Below are 22,094 nucleotides of genomic sequence, written 5' to 3'. Positions count from 1 at the left end.
AATAGGAGGAACCATGTGGGTGGGGACTGTCCTGGGGGGCCGGCCAGGTGACGATGTCGGCGCCGTGGTCCGTGCGAGAGCGAGCATTCTCGCGGAAGTTGAGCTTGAAAGACTCAATCTGCAGCACAAAGGTCGGAAAGAAAAAAAGGCGAGCAAGAGGGGAGGGGTAGTAAGGGAGAAAGAAAAAAAAATACAAAGGAGAAGGAAGGGAGGGGGGAGGAGGTTTTGTTGAGGGGGGTTGAAATGAGGAGGGCAGAGGGATAGCAGAATTAGATGCCTGCAAGATAAGAAGTCAAAAGATGACGGTGTGATCAGGAGCTTTGGACTGCAGACATCATGATAATTACAGCACAAACACATATATAGACTCAGCAGTCACAAAGACTTCAGGACGAGCAATTTGAGCTCAGATAAGGAGAAAAAAACTCACACACTTTTAGACACATTTATTATACTGCTATGTTTCAGATGCTTTCTGGAAACAGGATGTGTCTCCTCCTTCCATGTTTGCTACGTGAAACCCTGAACAGACAGCAGGTGAGACTTGCACCCACACATATACTTACTTGTCTCTGGGATGCCTGACTCCAGAGCCTGGGGCTCCCGGAGGCCCTCACTATCACAGGGAGCCCCCTGGTTCAGCCCATTCTCATGGGCAGCAGCGCCCCCTGCCTGCCCTGGCTCGGAGCCGGGGGTCGGGGCTGCGGTGGCACTCAGGGGGGTCTCATTCCCCTCTGTTGTCTCCTGGGCCCCCTCAGCCTAGAAACACATAGCAGGGCATGTCAATTGGTGGGGATGGTACAACCTGGCTCCAAATCTTGTATAACAACATTTGTTGTCTAAAGTTAACTTAGTTAGTTTACTCATAGTTATGCAATTGTAAAAATCTGGTAATGCAGATGTCTTGTATAAAAACATTATAAGATCTGGAGCCAGACTAAGGTGGAAGGAGATGGAATAAAAAAAAGTACATAACATTCAAACTGAACATGTCCAATGAAAGCCATGATAGAAAATAAATAGTACATTGAAGCACATCGTATCAAAAAAGCAGATGAAAAGTGTGTCGAGGTGAAATTTCTTGTGCAAAAAAAACATCCTGTTGGAAAAACATGTAAAATGACAGAGCTCAGGAGAAGCCAGGTAAATACACAATCACAGAGGCATGAATGGTTGTATACATTAAACAGAGTATGACAAACTAAATACCTCTTATCACTTGTACTCACTTCATTAAATCAACTTCGATCAGTAGTATTATCTGGCAGGCTTTATGACCCCATGAAAAAGCTAGCAAAGCACTACCTGGGTTAGCATTCTTGCGTTACATTAGCTAAGGGGAGACTTGTCACCGACGCTAGTAGCACTAATTGTGAGTACATTCAAACACAAACACAGTGTCGCCCCACAGCTGTCAGCTAGCTCGAAGGCCCCGTTTGTCGTAGGGGAGGCACATTACATTTCAAAAAAGTGTTTAATTGAACACAAAATTGGTAATGCCCCTCGTTGAAGATGAGTCGTCAACATTTTTGTTATGTTTTTCAGTAATCTCTGTTTACAGATTCTACATAGAAATGTAGAATCTGTAGGCAGCGAGGCAGATCTCCGGTATGGCAAGTTCTGGTTTCCATTTGTACTACACTTGTAGTCCAAGTAATATTGTCAGGCGGAACATAATGCGCCGTAATGACATCCAGGCTCCAATCAGCGGCTATCTGACAATGATTTAGCTTCTCATTAATCTCCATAAACAGACATCTGCATGCCAACAGCTAACAATTCGTTCTAGATCAAAACTCAACTTGAGATAAATTCCCTTGACGCAGTGTCACGAAAGCCGTTCAGCATACACATTTCCTGAATGCATCGGAAATGATCGATCTGACCTCGGTTTAACAAACGAGCATTTTAAAAGTAAAAATGTTGAAATTTCGGCAAAAGTAAGACCCATTAATTAAAGTTAATCACATTAAAACTGTTTCTTTCTTTTCTTTCTTTCTGTGAACAATGCAGCAGGTCATTCATCGCTAATCACCGGCTACATGCCCCGGCATGTTCACCGTTGTCCCCAGAGGCTATATCGTCGTCAGGCTACAGCCGATGGAATCCAACATTGTGTTTATAGGAAAGGCCAACTCTAAAAAACTCATTTGGAATACATGTGGAATGATTTTCTTGTCATTGTTGGGCCAGATACTTGTGCACGACATAAATGTGATTAAAAAAAAACAACTTTAACATCTATATTGATTCAATGAAAACATTAAAGGACAGGGTTGGTGATATTATTTATCATTCTGAATGTCATCCATAAAAAGTCCCCATCCAGAATTTTGTAAGTCCCTCTCTTTGTAATTTCCACTTCCCTAAATCCATCTGAGCCGCTCACTGCAAAGCCAATTGGAGTAAGGATCCACCAGACTGCTCAGAAATGGGTCATATTTTCCTGTTTTAAAAAAGGCTCAGTCATTTCTAAAAACAGCTGGTCACTTTTGTTTTCATCAAACGTTAATCAAAGAGCGGGAAAATAGTGTTTTTGTTGGATCCTATTTTCAGCAGCACATTAATCCACATTTGGCGCTCTAGTGAGTATTTGAGGCAGCATGATGGTGTATGTTACTGCGTGATAATAAACTACAAAGTGTGTTCGTGGTAATGAAGGAACATGTCACCCAGTGCAGCTAATTAGCTCATTCATGTGTTTTTAAAAAGATGTAAGTCATATGAGGCTTTGGGAATTTGTTAGAATTGTTACAGTAAGAAAACTAATTTAATATTTCCAACCTTTCCTGGTGAAAAGCAAAAAAACACAACTGCTATATATAGATAAGAGGACAGCCATCAGTTGGGACGTCAGCGGTGACACAGCATGACACTAATTGTGGGGAATTCAGCCTACACAGTTACAGAATAAAAAGATATTGCATGCATGGTACACTATCTTTCCAACAACATAAAGTGAGAGAAGCAAAAGTTCTATGTTTCTGTTGTTGGAATAAAAGAGATGTTTCAAAGCTCTGCAAGTATTCAAAAATAGACCTCAGTTATCAAAAAGGTCTGTCTCAGATTATTTTTATCAATGCTATTTTTAGCCGTCCTTATTATCATACATCCTCACAAGGCTGCAGGGTGTGGGTGACAACTGAGCGTGCAAAACAGTGTATGAAGATGAGGATGTGAGTGAAGGATGAGATCATGCAGCGATCGTGAAACACAGATGGGCTGCCATAGGCTGAGGGGACAGGGGACATCATTTCTGATCAATTTGATCAAAATGTCATCACTTTCAATAAGCTTACAAGCCCGTCCCACACTGCATGATTAAGTAGCTTAAATCCTCCTTAAAATGTAACATATTTTTGTATTTTATACATCTATAAAAATCGTAGGTCTTTTGTAACAGCATGTGTTCGACAGAGCTACGCCGAGTCACGTCCTGCAGGAAAGCATTCACACAATTTCACAACAGGCGGATAAAAAGGTCAGGAGAGATGGAGCCATCTGCACGTGTGGAGGGTTTGAGATGTTTCAGATTGCTTCAGATGGTTTATATGAAAGGCTGTCATCATCGACAGTGATTGGAGCTTGAAGCCAAACATCTTTTTAAATGTCATTATGAACACAGAGGTGGAAAGAGACAAGAATGAAAACTATTTTCTCCTGGAACACAAACACCTCCATGACACATTTTCATTTGTTAACATGCAGACACAAAGGAAATGAAGGAACTTAGACAGCAGCAGTGTCCTTCAGACAACCTTCTCCTAATAGCCAGTCCATCAAGGCTCAACATTAAAGGGAAGTTATCACAAAGACACTCCAGACTTTCTGAGAAAGGAAAGAGCTTGTCCTTGGTGAAATGTTTGGTGCAGCAATTATTAGCTTATTTTAGGGATGCATGATATTATCAGCGCGTTATTGGTATCTGCAGATTATGGCTTACAAATGATGTCATTTTTCTGCTGATATTTTCCACCGATAAAACTTTATTTATGCCTAAATGCTCAATGATTCTCTAAAAAAAGCTTGACATAATGCTACAACACTATGTATGGCGGTTTGTCAAAGTTTCTGAAACAGACAGAAAAGTTGCTATTTGCAAGGGTTGCTCAGCATCGGCTGTGCGAGGGGGGACCAAATCTCACCATCCAAGCCTGTCTAAGTTGTATGAATATTATTATTTCTGCATCTGCCAGTGGACCACTACAATAAGAGTAGGCATGATATCAATTCCACTACAGGAGAGACTTGATGTTCTCTGCAATTAGGTGGAAAAAAACATGTGCCTAATATATTGGTATCAAAATTGGCAAAAAGGGTTGGAAAATATCAGCATGAAATCCAATATCGTGCATCCCTAGCTTATTTAGTCATGAATGTTTATTGTTACAGAGAAATACTTCTGATTCTACATTAAGTTTAAGGGATCTGACATTGCTCTCCAGAGACTTGAGCCATTACTTTACTCAGGAAGGAACAGGGGTTATAGGGCTGTGGTCAAAGAGTGGAACATTGGGTCTCTTTCTGGCCAATAATGACGTAGAATTTCAGCAACATACAACAAGTCATTAAAGGATGTATCATATAAGTGGACCCATAACTGAAACTTGACTTATTGTAAGTACAGAAAATAAAACCATACAAGACTACTTTCATCCGGACACATTGGCTCAAATGCATGTTTTGCAAGTTATAATGAGTCTCGTGTGTACTCTTGTATCGCCTGATATGATACTGATATTATCTGTATCAGTACAAAGTGGTATTCTGATGATGTGTCATGCAGAGCATGCTCGGACTTCAGATCCATAACACACACTCATTTACAAGCTGAATCTCTTGTTCCTCAACAATCTATATTAGGGCTGGGCAATATGACAATATATGTTGTTAAAACAAAATAAAATCGTCTATCGTATGTTTTTCTATATCGTCTCTATCGTGATGTCACAAAAACAGCGGCCGAACTGCTTTACGGCAATTTTTAAGGTAATTTTGACATTGCTTTACGTTCTCATCCTTGCACGTGGGAGTGAACCTGGAGCGAACCAAAGAGGGAGGCGCTGTTTTTTAACATGGACATTAATGTGCAGAAAAGGAAAACGTAAACTGAGTACTTTTTATTTGTACTAATGTTAAGTATTAAATATTCAATTCACACAGGATTATCCAAAAAAAGGCTTTACAATGGTTTCTTTCATATAGACATATTATTTGTTAAATTACCAGAAAACATGATATATCGTGATATATATCATTATCGAGATATGAAAAATCATAGATCGTGTTATAGGATTTTGGCCTTATCGCCCAGCCCTAATCCATATGGTTCATCCTGAATGCACACACTTTCCATTGTAACTCAAACAAGCAGCTGCAAGTAGTATAATAAACTGCAATTAGCACTGGACACAACTATGCAACATTTTACAATGTGTAAAAACTAGAATGAAAAGTATGTGAAATATAATTTGCTAATAACCTGTTTGACTTGATTCATCTTCACTGTGATTGGCTGGCTCATAGAAGACTACACACATGTTAAACAGATCTTCATCTCCTTATCTAAGCCGCTTTAAATTATCATGACTGTTAAAACAACCTAAAAGGTGTTTTCACGTGTGGAAGTCTCACCTTGATGTTTCCTCCACCAGGTAAGTGGCTCACATTGTCCATGGAGCCCACTTTGGAGTGAGCCTTTTCCCTGAAGCTCACTTTGTGGGATTCGATCTTCACGTCTCCACCGCCTGCAGAATACAGGGACAAACAGTCTGATGATCAAACACATCCACGTATGAAATCACATATTCATGAGTAGGTGCAAAACTACAGTTATACAGCTTCTACAGTGCCATCTTTACCTCTTCACCTTATTCATGACAATGTAGAATCAGGCTTAACGTACTGTATGTTGTTATGGTGAATGTTGCTGGAAAAGGGTTTTGACACCTGTGGTAATAGTCACCAAATTGATGCCTGATAAAGCAGATATTTCATGCTTACTGAACTATTTTGTTTTTAAGACTCTGTTTGAGTTGAGCTAGAAATATTGACATGAAAAGGGATTCTGATTAAATAGTTTTTAATTAAAACTAATGTTTAATCCAGCGACCCTGCAAGAACTTGCGTTTTTCCAATCTTCTTGCTGGTTTAAAACGGGTGACAAAGTTGTATAAGCTAGGTGCACCTAATAAACTCCATGTACATTGAGAGAAACCACACAACACATGGTCAGAGCAACATGCATTACATGAAGTGATGGGTCCGAACAACATTTCCCAGCTCACCAGGCTTGTGCTTGATGTTGTCCTTGGAGCCGCACTTTGACGTCACCTTACTGAGATCCACCTTCTTGTTGAGAATCTGCACCTGTCAAATGTCACACAGGCCTTTTTACCAGGAGCGATTAAAAGACTGTACATTGATTTGGGTTTTATAAAGGGCTCTTTCTCCATCTTCAGCTGCATAAAGCCCAATTTAAACCTTGAATTACCATCATCAGCATAAGCAGTGCTCTCCTAAAGAATCAGAGACAAATCAAGTGACGGCACAGAAAGTGCTCTCTATTTTGTGGCGATCAAGCGATGTGCCAACACACAAGACATACTCAGCAACTTGAACATTCTATTGAAAACAACAAAGATGACATGTGCAGGATCACCCTGCCATCGTTACTGCAACAGCACCAAACCAGACACCAGAGGAAGAAGCTTGTGACAGGAGACCAGAAATCCCAGTTTTACTTCTCTGTGTTGATACTGTCCTCACACAGAGACAGAGCCAATCAGAGGTGTGTGTCTGCTTGACTTTGTTATTTGTTTAGTAAGTTAGTGACAGGGCAGGACAACACAGGTAGGGTTTAAGGAAGCAGGGGACTGTGAAGCGGGTTCTAGGGAAGGGCTGGTACATTAGCCTTGCTAGCATGCTGTCCAATAATTCCCATTCCACTTCCAACCTAGAGCAGCACTGTAGCTGGACTTGAAGGACTATCTTTGATCTGACACTTTTAATGTGTCAACGCACATTCTGGCACTGATAATGACTGATTATTTGATTATTTTCCATTTTTAGTTTCTTCTTCAAGTTGAATTTGTTTGACTAATCGGCTGATGCATATGAGCTCTGGCCGTGGGCCAGGCAGTACTTACTTTCCCTCCACCAGGAACATGCTTCATGTTCTCCTTGGAGCCCAAGCGTGAGGTGATGTGGCTGAAGTCCACCTTTTTGGAGACTATATGAACCTATACGGACACAGCATAGCAGCAAGAGGGGGGAGGAGGGAAAAGGAAAGCGAGAGAGGGGAGGGAATAACATGAGAGGAGAGGAGAAACAAGGGAATAAAAGGGAACAGAGAAGAAGAGGAGAAAAGAAAAGAGTAGAGGAGAATCACCGTCACAGGTAGGGTTAGAAAGGAAAGGAAAGAAGGACGGAGTGAGGTTCACCTGGGCAACATTGATGTTGGCTACAAATATCTTAACCACCTTAGGTTTGCTTGCAGTGTTGTTAAGCTGAAATGGCTATTGTAGCCTGTACTGCTATTTGAATAGTGACAGACATCCAAGGGATTGGAAGGTTTCCAAAGGCTTTAGAACGAAGTCTGACAGAAAGGAAAGCAGAAGCTTTTGAACACCACGCAGAAACTATTCTATAAAGCACATACATGCAGCCCAACATATAAATATCTGCCCTTATTGAGCAGAATCAATGGGACCCCCTGACTAATGTTATTAACACACACTGAATTAACACTGTAGATTAAAGACAGGTTAGAACATTATACCTTACACATAAGTGACACAGACAACTGTTTGGGGGGCAAATAGTTGTTGCTGTTACAGACATTGCATGTTTGTCTTCAGGCACGCGAACACACAACCATACAGTCACATATCTGACAGCTGTTGGCTTCAGCTCAGTGTCATAACTTTAATGATAATGCTCACGTAATCCCGACTTTTTACAAAAGCAAGTGACCAACCAGCAGGGGTCGCAAGTGTAGGGAGAGAAGATGTGATCTCACACCAGCTTCCCGGGGGACCACAGCAGTAGTGGACCAGTGTTTTGTCCACTACTACATAATTGCTTTATAGAGTGAAGGTTGTCTGAATCGTGGAATCATTTTCAATGGGAAATATACTGTATCTGGTTTAATTTAGGTTAACTGATTGGAAATATTTGCTTGTTCACCCCTTTTGCTGAATTTTACCAACAAACAAAACGTTCCTTCATTTGTCATCTTGGCAAAGTATTCTGCAAATTAAAAATAGTTTAAGGACCAAGCAACCTTATTTTTTTGGATGATCCTCCTATGGCTACATGAAATAATTACTTAACATTTTAACATCCTATTTTTCTGTCTTGCTTCATTTAGATCCATGTTTCTCAGCTGGTGGGTCGGGACCCAAAAGTGGGTCGCGGAGCTGTTTTCATCGGGTCGCAGATGTGTGAATAAAAAAGAAAATTGTGGCAAAAATCCTATGCTGCGCTTTTATTTTGAAGGATATGGGTTTCCTTAGACGTGTGTGCATTAGGAGTGTAGTTTATTCTCACGCCATGTTACATTTATCTTCTTGAAACTTGATGAGCCCGACAGCAGTTGCATTTATGTTGCACTTTTTAGTTTATTTCTGTTGAAAAAAGGCTGCTAATTAAATAAATTGTAGAGGGAACAATATATATTACATGTTGATTTTTCTGTATTTGTGGTGTAGCATGAAATTAGTCAAATGTATCTATGTACAAGTATGTGGATGGTCTCGGGGTTATAATGCCTTATTAAATCTTTAATTATATTATTACTTAATTATATGTTAATTAGATACTTTATGCATTCTTGGAAACTCCTCAGTATCACCAACAACAATGCTCCCCACCTGCACGCCACCCTGGAGTCCTTCCAGGGCACCTTCAGCTGTAGACTGAGACCACTGAGGAGCGCCACAGAGCACCGCAGGAAGTCTTTTCTACCTGTGGCCATAAGACTGTAGAACTCCTCCCCGTTGAGCGGGAGGAACACCATGTGCAACTTCTGATATCATATGCAATAACACTTTCAATATCAGGTTCTATTATGTTCACTATGAACGATAATACTTCGCTATATCTGGCTATATTAAGTTGATTATGTGCAATAATACTTTTATGGCCACATTTATATTTGTATTCATGTTGATATTTATAGAATGCACATCATGTGCAATACTTCACCTTTTTTATTAGTACCATGTGCAGTATCAGGAGCAATATAATCTTTTCTTAATTATTATGAACAATTACATTCTATATCTTTAAATTCATAAGCTTGTGCAAAAGAAGTTCTTACTACGTTATAACTGTCAGTACTACTGTCAGTTTAACTGCCACCATTACTTCCTGCCTACTTTTGTAGATGACAATTGTAATATTGTTTTTTTATCAGGCACTGCATTAACCCCTTTTGCATTAACCCATAACTCTAATTTGTGTTGTATCTTTGAAAATATCTGGCACTATAATTTCCTTCTGGATTAATAAAGTTCTATCTTATTTTGTTCTCGATGGTTGAGTTGTAGGTTCCTCCAAACGAATCATTTGGGATTACAAGATAATTGGAACCAATGGCATTCCTTGCCACAACCAAGCTCTGATAAATGAAGTGAAACCAGGCTAGGATGTAATGTGGTGATGACTTTAGGTAGTAATACCTCATGAAATCAGCTTCCTTTGATTTTTTTTGCAATTCATCATAGCTCAAGGTAATGTCAGCACTCAGGAGTGAATCCATGTCAGCCCTCACAACTACAGCGTTGGTCAGGGTTAATTACCCTCTTGGCTCTGAAACAAGGATGCTAACTGACCATGAAAACAGGCTTCGCTGTAAGAATAACCTTACATGCAATATGAGAAAATAGAAACAATGAGTCATCACTTGTAGTTATAAGAGGAACAGCTGTATTTCTGTCTGAATCCAGGTTTAGAATAGCTTTGTGTTTGAAAAAGATATGCATGTGCTTTTTTGTGCTGAAAAGCCTGAGGGTGGTCCCTCAAGCCGAGCTTTGCGCTCGCATATTAAAAACTATGAGAGGTGAAATAAAAAGGCAAAATATGCATGAACATAAAAAAGAGAGGTGGAGGGTAGAGGATGTGGTGATGGAGAGGAGGGTGGAGAGGGAACTCACTTTGCCCTGGCTCGTTTCTTTGGAGGCGAGGCCCCTGCTCAGAGAGGCAGATGGCATCTGGGGAGACAAGCCCACCCCAGGTCAACAACAACAATACACAGGAAGAGGAGGCGGTGCAGGAATTGCAAATAATAACATAATGAAAAAGCAAAAAGTGAGAAATAGGTTGGAGATAGCGGAGACGTATGAGAAGAGGAAGGTAGAATAGGAAGTAGAGGATGATATGAAGGAGAACAGGGGAAATAGTAGTAGCTATTTTAGTAGCTAGAGCAGAAAGGAGATAAAAAGACAGAAAGAAATAAGGAAAGAAGAGAAGGATGACATGAAGGAGTGGCAGGAAGAGAGGAATAAAAGTAGGAGAAGGAGATGAAATAGGGAGCAGGAAGTTTCTGAAAGAAAAGGTTTGGTGCACAAACAGAACCGGGGGGACGATCTGAGGAAAAAGAGGGATTTAAGGGATAATGCTGGTTTATTGCAACTGGGGTTCAGTGGGTTGTTCAGGAATGTTTATTACAGAAGCGTAATATCAACTAAGGAGGGCCGTTTACTATGAACCTTCCTGTTATTTTGAAGTAGCTTGGTTCCAGACCTTTGAACAACAACTCAGACTTTTTCAGACATCCAAAAGGTTTGTTGTTTTGCTCAGTGACAGCTGATGAAAACACACATGGCATTAGAAATTCTGTAGGAATTATTCACAATGGCGTTGCTGGCTAGCTACAAAATTGCAGCAGGCGCAGATGGCCTCATGGCTGCAGTACAGGAAGCTGTCAACAGATAAAAATAATTTATACATCTTAACTTAACTTAACTTAACTTATACAGCTACTGTAATGGGGCCTTGTTTTAACCCCCTTTAATTCTCAAATAACCACAAACCTACTAATGCACAAAAAACCTGGGGACAAGGCTTGAAGTCACGCTGCTGTGTCTTCACCCATGCTATAAAACATGTTTTCATGCTTTAGAAGTACTAAGATTATAGGGAGGAGAAAATGTTTAATTATCTTAAAAGCTATTTTTGAAACTCCTCACTGATATACGCTTATCTTGACAACTTTAAAACAGTACATGCTATATGACACGTATACACTATCAAGGACATCCAAAGAAAATGTAACTTTATCAGTATGATAGTCAGCGTTGTTTCATTTGACTTGCTTACTGCATCTTTACCAAGAGAGGACATATCTTGTTTTTCAACCCCTCCACCCGAGAGAAGAGTATTTTAACAAGATCCCAACAAAAGATTTGTTCAACGGGCGAGTAACAGCACAGTCCCATAAATGGACAGGTTGTAAACAAAACCCCTGATAAGTTATTTGACAGAACAAAGGCAAATGGCAACATTATTACTCAAACTGTGTATTTTTAAAAGGTCTTTACAGATAAATTATAAGAGTCCTTGTTCAACTTTGACCTACCACCACTACCATACTGCCAAAACACTCTGCATGACCATTTTCAGTTTTCCAAAAAAGTAGATGCTTGGCCCTTCAGATTTATCGTAGCAATAAAAAATTAGACCCAAGTTTGAATAAACCAAAACTATCCTTTTAAAGAGCTTCTCTTTCCACATGCTTGCTCTATAAAAGTTCAAAGAACAGGTAAAATAGTGAACATGCAGAGGATCGACTAAAAGATGTTCAAATAAAAGGTGTGACCAAACCAAGAAAATCAAAAGAGCAAGACAGTGAGAGAAGAGTTGCAGAAGTGTATGGCCTGTCCTTTTACTGCAGCTTGTGAAGTGAGCGTGTTGTGCTACTTGGTTTGTATACTCTGGTTATCATTTCAGTAGAACGTAAGAAAAACATTTGAAAAGTAAGTGTAGAAGCACAGGAAGCCAGTGTCACAACACACATGCTATGAGACACCTGTTCAGAGGTGTGACAGCCACTTTAGGGCTTACCTTCCCTCCTCCAGGCTGGTGCTTCATGTTGTCTGTAGAGCCGATCTTTGAGCGAGCGTTACGGATGTCAGGAGCCGGAGCTGTGGTGGGGCGGGTTGTGGTCCTAGAGGTGGAAGTGGTGGTGGTGGTCGTGGTCGAGGAGGTGGCCCGGGGGGCGCGGGGCACCAGGGGCTTCTTCTCTGCTGTGGCAGTGGTGGAGGATGACGTGGCCGGTTTGGCTGCTGTGGGTCGAGTGCGAGTAGCAGCGGTGGTGGTAACAGAGCTGCGGGTGGTGGTGGTCTTCGGCTTGGTGGAGTCGGCTGGAGGGAGAATTATTCGGAGTTTTACAGTCTTTTATTTCAAAACTTTTTATTCATATTTTGTCCACACTCTTTTGATTGCAAAGACCACAAATTTAAAGAGACAGTACAGCATTATGGAAAAACACTAAAAGTTTAAAACTGCAATGTAAATGCTGCATCTCATTATTCTAATCAACAGAAAACATGATCATAGTTCATTTATTTTGAAGTTTATTTACATATCTATATCCTTCTTATGTGGGTGAAAACATCCCAGCATGCTAAGCACTGACACGGTGCAGCATTTGCACACACTTAAATCTGTTAATTCACATATACTTTACTATATGTCAGCTCTTTCTGTGCTGAGGCATGCTGCGCCATGTGTCCCGCCGTCAATCCTCCCTGAGAGCCTTTGGTATATCTCCAGCTCCTGTTAAGCGTGTTTAATTGAGGAAATCCTCCAGCCTGCCTCCATGTTTCTAAAGAGTAATTTGACTTGCAGTATGAACTCTGAGCAGATCAGACCACCAGAGGCTGCATCAGCAGGAGCGGCAAACTCCTGTCAACAGCAAGAGGACAGTAATCCACAGAGTGCTGTGGTGAAGCTTTTTAACTCCCCAGAGCCTTTCAGCAATAAAGCCTCACTCTCTCTCTGTGAGCCTGCCCGCATTGTCACTGTTGGACAGTGTGTGTTGCAGTGTCACACTCCTGCTGACAGCTCTCCTGTTGCCATAATGTAAACTAATCTGTGGACAGGAGGAGTAAAGCTGTAACTGTGTAGGAAGAGAGAGAGAGAGAGGGGAGGCAGAACTGAGGAGAGGATTATAGAGGAGGAGAGCGAAGAAGAAAAAGAGGAGGAATATATGCAGAGAGCAAAAGCACAGAGGGAGGGAGAGCGCTGCTGTGCTGTTTAGACTGTAGCCAGGCATAATGGCACCAGTGGAGTTGTCGCTTCTGGGATTTTATTAGATACTAAGAAATAGCCACTATTAAGATCATTTCCCTGACTGAGGTAAAGTAAAATATGTCTGTGAAACCTTAGAAAAAACAGTGAGCGGGTTGGCAATATTTCAAAAGATCGACTGTTTTGTATTTTAACAATACGGTCATGTTTTGATTATACATTTACAAAACAATTTGGCCAAATTAGTAATAAGGAACATATCAAAATAAGGAATTTTGTATCATATCTAACAGCAACAGCACTAACCAGCACCGGGTCGAGGTGCTGGTATTAAAGGGAATACCCTCACTTATAAGCCACCTGGCGTAACAGAGCTGCTGCCGCCACAGATCATGTCGGCGAGACGATTGAGGCTCCGTTTCGCCAGGTGGCTTATAAGTGAGCTTGTTGTTGTTAGTAGCGTCCTGGTGTTGGTTAACGCTGTGGTTACACAAACGGACAGTTCACAGAACGGACGTGCTGTGAGTGTTTTTTCTTAGGGCCTACACCTGCAGCACACACGGCGTGAGGTTGTGTGTGCCGGCAGGAAGCAGGAGACGTGAGCTTTTACGTGTAGGTGACACGCAGACTATTCAGCTCAGCGGTCAGTTCTCTGTGTGCTCTGTTGAAGAGCTGCACTAATGTGATATCAGACGGGCTTTTCCTGTGGATTAAGCATTCAAGGCGAGAAAGTGTTGAGTTTCCTTTTTGCACCGAGCAACAAAAAAGTAGCAGCTTGATGTGTTGTTTTACTTAATTTTCTTCACTATCGCACATCCTGCGATGTGATTACTGCACATGCGCAATTGAGATTTTTAAATGATATATCGTGCAGTGAGACGAGTGCTGTCATACCTGTAGAAGTCTTCAGAGTGCCGGGCTTCTTCTCCTCTCCTGGTTTGCTGTCAGTCTTAGAGGCTGAAACACAAACAGTGAGTTGTTGCAAAGGAAAAAATAATGGTAGCATCAGTAAAAATAAATACATGATAATCTGCAACAAAAAACTGAATGCATTTGTTAAAAGTGGACAAATGTTTGTATGTATAAGTAAACTGTATGTGTGTGAACAGTCTGCCGTACCCAGAGGCTTCCTGGCTGCAGTGGTAGTAGCGGTCCGGGTAGATGCTGTTGTGCGCACTGATGTAGCAGTTTTACTGGCTGCTGTGGTGGCAGTTCCATTTTTGGTGGCAGTGGTGGAGCCTGCTGTGGCAGTGCTGGCCTTTGGCACAAGGGGGCGCCTCTCTGTGGTTGTCTGAGGAGAGGGAGAAAATAAAAACGAGGGCGATATCAGGTGAGCAGAGAAGGTAGAGACTGATGAATGAGAGTAAACAGTGTCAGCAGCAGTGAATCTGTAGGCACTAAAGTGGGTCATTATGTAACCTCTGTATGACTTGTGCTGTCATCAGTTCAGGCAAATGTTCAGATGCTTCACTGACAAATTAAGGTCAAAGACTTCAACAGTATGTGTGTAACATCTAGTCCAAGGCGCTTGATGATGATTGGACAGTTCATTCAGCAACATATTTCCCCTCCATAACCCCCTCGGATGATGCTACGCTCCACATACAGCTGAGCCATCATGCAACAAGCTGACCTCGCTGAACTGAGTCAGCCTGACGCCGTGGGCGCTAAGAGGCTAAAAAAAGGCTGTTAATTTACGGGATGTGGTGTCGCACTGGTTGCGGTTAAGAAGGCCACTGAAAGAGTGATAGATGACTGATGGGTCTTTTAAAAGAAGGTCTCGAAAAACAACAATGTCTAGATTTGGAGGGTTGTCCTTGTCGGAGACACCGCCTGAAGCCACAGTAATATGATATCGATCCACTGCCTCTGATCTCACCAGTCAAGGCTTTGTGTTGCTTAAAAAAGTTGAGCCACACTGCTGTAATGTACAGCATGAAGGTAAAACTGTCAATCATCTAGCTTTGGGCTTGTCTTGCTGCACAGGCTTGGTATTGGATTTCTACAGGTTTTCTTCAGTTCTTTGTTTTCTTACTCTTTTAAATATTTAGATATTTTTAGGGCATTTCTATAACTCAATAGTTCGGTAATGTCAGCACATTTTTATACATTAGTAAACCTCTGTTGGATGCAAGAAAATGCATTTGACAACATGCAGCTGTACCCTTTAACCAGGACTCATCAGAGTGTTATAACACACGACCGAGTCTGTGCATGCAAAAAGACCAGATGGACGAATTCCCCAACCAAAGGGGAAACAGATTTTTTTGAGCCCCAAACAATTAAGAATGAAACCTGCTCAACAAATTTGGCCAGACTGGGTCAGCATCCATCAGGTTTGTTTTCTTAAATGTCCATGTGGAAAGACGTGACCTGTATCTCCTCTGTTTTGAGCTGGGAGGTAAAAAGTATCCACACTCTTGGAGTTGACTTTATAGCCCTTTGATGTTGCAGATGAAATCGCTCATGGATCCAGGCCCTTTGTTCAATCTGACAGCTGAAACTTACCTTGGGTTTGATATCACGTGTGGTGGTGGTGGTGGTTGAGGATGCAGGGCGGCTGGTGGAGCTGGCGGAGGTGGTAGAGGGCCGCTTTGGACCAGCACCAGCTGTGGATAGGGGCCTGGTTGTGGTTGTTTTTTTGTCTGAGGTGGTGGGTGTGGGACGCTTGGTAGCGGCTGTGGCTGAACCACCAGCAGCCGCGCTAGTCGGCCGTGTTTTGGCAGCAGCGCTGAGTTTGGTTGCCCCGGCAGCAGGCTGCGGCGCAGGACCAAGCGATGGAGGGCAAAATAAGGAGGGAAAGCAAAGGAAAAATATAAGAAAAAAATGGATGATAACGGCAGGGGAGGTCAAGCAGCACAAGCAGCATTATGAACAAAAATCATATGATAAAATGGTTGTAAAATAATAACTGTGTCCTTTATGATCAAATAAAGTTTTTAATAGCTCTGAAAAAGCTGTCTTTGTACATTAGCCATAAAGAAACAGAAGCAGAAGCTTGAGCAGCGTGTATGATGAACGGCTTCTCTGTCATTTAAAATTCAACATTTAACAATTCATACAACTCCTCTCAAGTATATCATGACTCCATTCCCAAATGTTTTCAGCTATACTCCCTCTGTAAAGGTGGATCTTAGATTGTTTCCTCTTACTTTTAACACAGTCCATTAATTAGTGACTTTACAAGGAAAATGTAAATCGGCATCAAAAGAAGACATAATAACTTTTTTAACATCATACAATGAGAATTACACTCACTTAATTACGCTCACACTCACACCTACAGGCAATTTAGAGTCACCAATTAACCTAACAGGCATGTCTTTGGACTGTTGGACGAAGCAGTACCAGGAGGAAACCCACGCATGCACGAGGAGAACATACGCCAACACCTGCGTCTAAACCGTTGAGATATCAATCTGTAAAAATGAGCTGCTATGTAAAGTTAGGTTTTTATGTGTATTTGCCCCATGCTGTGTTTTGAGTGCGTCCATTTGATATTTAAAAGAATTGTATTAACAATTAGTAAAATACATATGACACAAAATAAGACTCACGTGTAGTGGTAAGCAGAATAAAAATCATTTCTAATTGAAGTGTTAATAAATGTCTTTGCTAACTATAGCTCCTTCTGTGTTGCATCCATGACTGGTGTATATAAAGTTTTAATCATATATCTTTAGCAGTTTTATATACATCTATAGACACTTTGAAACCTGCTGTAAAGGTGCACAAACAACTGATACATGGTTGACAACACACTTGGCCAAAATGGCTGAGAGGCACAAAAAAACCCACATATGAAATGTTATTTTTCAAGGTACTCGCACAATGCTGTAATCTTTGTCTGTCTTGTAAAGTCACATGAATTATTGATGGACTGTACTGTATATAAAGAAACAGGAAACAACTTCACACACATGGAGGCAACATAGGTGAAAAAGGCGTGATATACTTGAGAGAGTTGTGTCGATCTACTGAAACTGCATTGTGTTCCTCCTTAAAATTAGGGACAGAGACTTCGTGCCACTACCCACTTCTCATGTTGGGAATGAGTGTGAGTCTGTCATGTAATGTCTTAAATTTGATTTGAGTTTCATCTTAATAAATGTTTGTAATCAGTAGAGATTCCATGGAAGATCACATCCTTACAGCTGACAAGAAATCCTACCTTAGCCTTCTTGTCTGCACCTGCCAGGTCTTTGCTCGGTGTTGCGCTGCCTCCATTAGCTGCAGGTTTAGCTTTTTTGGCCTTCTCTCCTGCGTCGGCTTTTGCAACCTTGTCCTTCTTCTCATCCTTTTTCTCCATCGTCTTTTTCTCGGCCTGCTTCTCTTCCTGCTGTGCTGTTATTTCTGCAGGCTTCTCGCACGGTTTGTCCTCTGTCTCCGTCACCTTCACTTTAGCTGTGTCAGCCTCTTCTTTCTTGGTTTCTTTCACCTCTGCTGTCGTCTTCGTCTCGGTGTCAGGCTTCTTCTCCACCTTGTCAGAATCGGTATCGAGCTTGGCGGGTGTCGGCTGTTGCTCTGGGGTCTTTTCAACTTTGTCCATGTGCTGCTCTTTGACATCCTTCACTTCTGTTTTGTCAAACTTCTCAGTGTTTTTGATCTCAGTTTTTTCTTCCACTTTGGACTCATTTTTGTCCACTTTTTCCACATTCTCTGTTTTCTCAACTTTGTTCTCTACATTCTCTGTCACCTGCACTTTTTCTACCTTCTCTGTCTTATCCAGGTCATCTGTCTTGACCAATTTATCTGGTGATTCTTCTCCCTTAATCATTTTGTCTTCTTTCTCTGCCTTCTGCAGCATCGACTCCACTTTCTCTGCCTCCTTCTTTTCTGCCTCCTTCTTTTCAGCCTCCTTCTTTTCTGCCTCCTTATTTTCTTCCACCTTTTCTGCCTGTTTCTCCGTCTCCTTCACTTTGTTTGCCTCTTTTTCCTTCTCATTCATCTTCTCTGCTTCTTTCTCCTTCTCTTTCAGCTTCTCTTCCTCTTTCTCCTTCTCTTTCTGTGTCTCATTCTGTTTGTCCTTCTCTGCCTCCTTCTCCACCTTCCCTGGAGTCTCGCTGCTCACATATTCGACCTTCACTCCCTTCTGATCAGCTTTTTCCAGAGGTTCAAACCGGTCTATCTTCTTTTCATTGTCTTCCATCTTCTCCTCCTTCTTCTCTGTCTTCTCCATTGGGCCGGATTTTACTGAAAAGAAAGAAGATTGTATTTAGGAATCAAGCAAATAGATCATAAATAACACCCTTTCTATGCAATCAAACTTCACATCGAGTCACCAGTACTCACGCAGTGCCATAACAACACCCTCCAGCTCAGTGCATCCACAACTCATCACATCCCAACCTTATTCTCACGTCAACATGAAGTTTCTCAAACATAAACTATAACCAACAAACTCAAATGAAAAATTTACTTGGACAGAATCACCGAAGAAGCCCTGCAGAGACGTCTCACTCTCAGACAACCCAGGAAATTCAAAGTGAAACAAAGAAACAGGCATCACTGACACCCCACTCCACAGACAGATTATGAAACACACACACATGAAATGTCCCTCTGTCTCACATCAATGTCTGTCTATCTGCACCTTTTTTTTCAGCAACTTTTTGCAGGTAAATCACAACACATGCTGCTGATGCACCAGAGTTACAGTTTTGTTTTCATGCTGGAGGAAAGCTGACACTATTGTACAGATATATTACACAAAGTACAGTCCAGTACAATACAAAACATGAAGAAAATCATTCAGTCAATCAAGTTATAGATGTAAGACCTACATTGCTTTACTAAATTCAATGTTGGTTATAGGTCGCTCAAGTTTGCACTGTGTAAATGTCTTTTTAAAATATGTTTTGGCCTTTTATGCCTTTCTTAAAAGTGTGCACAGTGGATAGTGTTGGAAACAAGGGAAGAAAAAGGAGGCTGCCGCATTGAGGACCACAGCTTCTGTACATGGGCCGCTGATTTAACCGCTGAGCTAAACCTGCACCTGTGTAAATGTTTTAATGAACAGACAAATGGCAGAAATATGACAAAAATAAGAGTCAAAACAATGTATTCATTCTCTTTTTTTGTGGCTGATGGCTTTGCTTTACCTAAAAGAAGTACGTCAATTTAAAAAAACTGGTTCAAGAAGAGCTTTCTTCCTTCTGCAATACAAACTGTGAATTCTACAAAATACAAACTGCACCATGCTCCTTCATGCAGCTTCTCTCTCTCCAACTGGAATCAGAGTGATTTATTGTTATTGTTGTTATTATTGAATAATACCGAAATTAGCGCGTTGACGCAGGTTTTTCAGAGCTGGGAAGACCCGCTTATAGATGCCGATTGTCTGTTTTCCCATTGCCAGTGGAGTATACTACTGTCGGTCTCTTTTCTGCTGCGTCAGGGTCTGACGTCACAAACGCGCCCGAAACAGGGTTAGTAAACGGTGAAGATGTTACAGTGGTTAGGTCTTTATTGTATCTATTGTTCATTCAGTCTGTTTATCAAACTCAGCGGTGACAAATTTGGAACGATATTCGAGCGCTGCTTGGACGGAGACAGGCAGAATTTGTAGCTGCGATGACAAGGAGTCGCAGAAGTGACCGAAGTATACCGGAAAGGGGGCGGAGATTAGTGTGTCAACACGGGTTTTGTGTTCCCGATGCCGAGCCGATAATTACACGGGTGTACTGCAGAGTCATTTGACCCGGGTCTGAATGCTGATTGTAACATTTCCCACTAAGCAAAAAAGCCGGGTGTTAGCGGGTGTGACTGTTTTATTTTGACCAGTGGGAAAGCGGCGTGATGTGTTATCTGTCCTCCTATTTACTCTACGCAACGCTGCTGAAACTGTACCTGCTTCTTGCCCCTACAGTGCTGCAAACAAATTCCCCAAAACATATCTATTCATTTTGTCTGAAAACACTGAGAACAAACTGTCCTTTTTAAGATTCAGTAGTAAAGGGCAACTTTATTTTCACAGATGCCTTTTAAGTCTGCGCTCCTGCATGGTTCACTGAAGCAATACGTGTCCCCTGTGCAGATTGATTTCTGTGCTCGAAGGCAGGTCAGACTTTTTTATTTGTTTGAAGAGCCAATAGAGACAAAAGATTCTTCGTGTGCCCTCGTGAAAATAGACCAATGCGAGACGGATAGATTGAAAAGGTCATGCTCCTGTTAGACACAATCTCAATCATCCAAGCGCACAAACTTTGACAGACAGAGGCAGAAGGAAATAGCGTGAGATAAAAAAGGTATCACAGGCTCATTTTCCCAAACATGAAGTCTCGCTTCCTGTCGTCCCCTGACACATCATCCCTCTCCTGTACATCTTGTTATGCTCTACATCTTCCTCTCATCTCCCCTCCCCTCTCCTTTTCCTCCCACCACCTCCTTACAATCTCCAGCGCCTTTTTCCATTACTGTAACCTCAGCGCCTATCCTCTTATATTCCTAAAGCTGGTCTTGGACATGACACATTTGAAATGGTTCTCACAGGCCAATATAACAGTTATAATAGAGATCCAAGATGCACCATCCACTCTCTCCTTCATCCTCTCTGTTTCCTCCTATCAGTCGCGGAAATATAAGAATAGGATACAACCAAATTTCTGAAATATCTGTTGAGATAAACGAGACTTCAAAACTGAAATCAATACAAAGCAGATTTTGTCTCCACAGTATCAACAACACTGTGGCTTAAAGGGTCATGGACATAAAGCGTCAGCTGATTACACTCTTGAGGTTCTTTGGATCAATACTGGCATAAATGTAGAATCAGATAAAGATATGTGATGTGATTAGATTTTATCCGTTCCAGCACACTTTTCCTTTTTTTAATATTTGGCAACACTTTATATTTAGGCACACATGTTCAACAGTTTCTTATTAGCATGTTTGCGATTTGTATATGGGCTCCTTATTGTTTATTCTACAACTTATAGGCCTGCAATGATGACTTTTCCCCCAATAACATCCTCATTGCTGCTTTGGATTAATATTGTAGTATAAAATAAAGATATGTGATGTGATTTCACTTTTATGCAATACAGGTGGTTCTGTCTGTGCATGCTTTTTCTTTTTTAAATATCGGGTCAAATTTTACATTAAGGCAGCCTCTTTGGCGGCACCTATGGCGATAAACGGTAATTGCAGGAGCATACTTCCCAGATACCCAGACAGTGTTGCATGTGTGACGTCCATGGTTGGCTCCGGTTGTAACTCTTGATTTTCCTGGCTGACGGTCGCTTTCCTTTTCAGACTGTGTGCCTTCATCTGAGCGTCGAGTTTGTTTCTTTTTCTTTGGATTTTCACTTATTTTTGAAGTTGTATCTGTAGTCATCCATCTTTTTTTTGTTTGTTCAGCCATAGTAGATTACTGTTTACTCGCAACACGTGCAGAGAGCGGAAAAGCAGCCTCTTAGCTCCGCCTACCCTCTCTGGCAGACCAACCACTGCTGGGTGATGGAAAACGTGTCACTTACTGGGCGCTGCTTGTGATTTTTCCTGCGAAAGTCGCACCAGACACCCAGTCTGTGATACTGCAAATGCAAAGGCTTTTATCAGTGGGCCACAGGCTCAATCACGACTGTGTTACCTCAGTCGGTGATAGAAAGTGACTTAACAGACATTTATTTAAATGAAAATCTTCGCGATTATTACTTTAACAGGAACCAGTTTCTTATTAGCATGCTTGCTATTAGCACATGGGCTCCTTATTGGTCATTTGACAACAACGTCCTTGTTACTGCTTTGGATCAATACAGGCATCAGTACATTATCACGTTAAATTTAATTTGACTTCACTTTAATATCATTAATAGGTGACACTTCATGAGCTCTACAAA

The 22,094-nt window shown here is 41.4% G+C and overlaps 1 protein-coding gene across 8 annotated transcripts in view; it reads right to left on the bottom strand.

Annotated features, from left to right (window-relative positions):
* The window catches only part of LOC138595935 (microtubule-associated protein 4), a 128,530-nt gene continuing 106,436 nt past the window's right edge, over window positions 1-22,094 (bottom strand). For 2 of the 8 annotated variants that reach the window (XM_069667456.1, XM_069667458.1), the window contains 11 exons: window positions 17,426-18,447; window positions 15,763-16,011; window positions 14,374-14,545; window positions 14,149-14,211; window positions 12,067-12,365; window positions 10,158-10,214; window positions 7,149-7,241; window positions 6,288-6,369; window positions 5,635-5,747; window positions 567-759; window positions 211-277 (listed from right to left, as the gene is read on the bottom strand). In XM_069667456.1, coding sequence (XP_069523557.1) covers window positions 270-277; window positions 567-759; window positions 5,635-5,747; window positions 6,288-6,369; window positions 7,149-7,241; window positions 10,158-10,214; window positions 12,067-12,365; window positions 14,149-14,211; window positions 14,374-14,545; window positions 15,763-16,011; window positions 17,426-18,447 — 2,351 coding nt within the window. In that variant the 3' untranslated portion in view covers window positions 211-269. Of the gene's footprint in view, window positions 119-210; window positions 278-566; window positions 760-5,634; window positions 5,748-6,287; window positions 6,370-7,148; window positions 7,242-10,157; window positions 10,215-12,066; window positions 12,366-14,148; window positions 14,212-14,373; window positions 14,546-15,762; window positions 16,012-17,425; window positions 18,448-22,094 lie in introns of those variants that run through there. The other 6 variants (XM_069667457.1, XM_069667462.1, XM_069667463.1 and 3 more) reach the window with 6 other exon arrangements.

The sequence above is a fragment of the Semicossyphus pulcher genome, unplaced genomic scaffold, assembly GCF_022749685.1.
Source record: "Semicossyphus pulcher isolate SPU_LCO1_2020_fin unplaced genomic scaffold, fSemPul1.0.p SCAF_18, whole genome shotgun sequence".
In the NCBI taxonomy this organism is placed as follows: Eukaryota; Metazoa; Chordata; class Actinopteri; order Labriformes; family Labridae; genus Semicossyphus; species Semicossyphus pulcher.
Note: the sequence above shows the minus strand (reverse complement) of the source record. Positions and strands in the feature narration are given on the sequence as shown.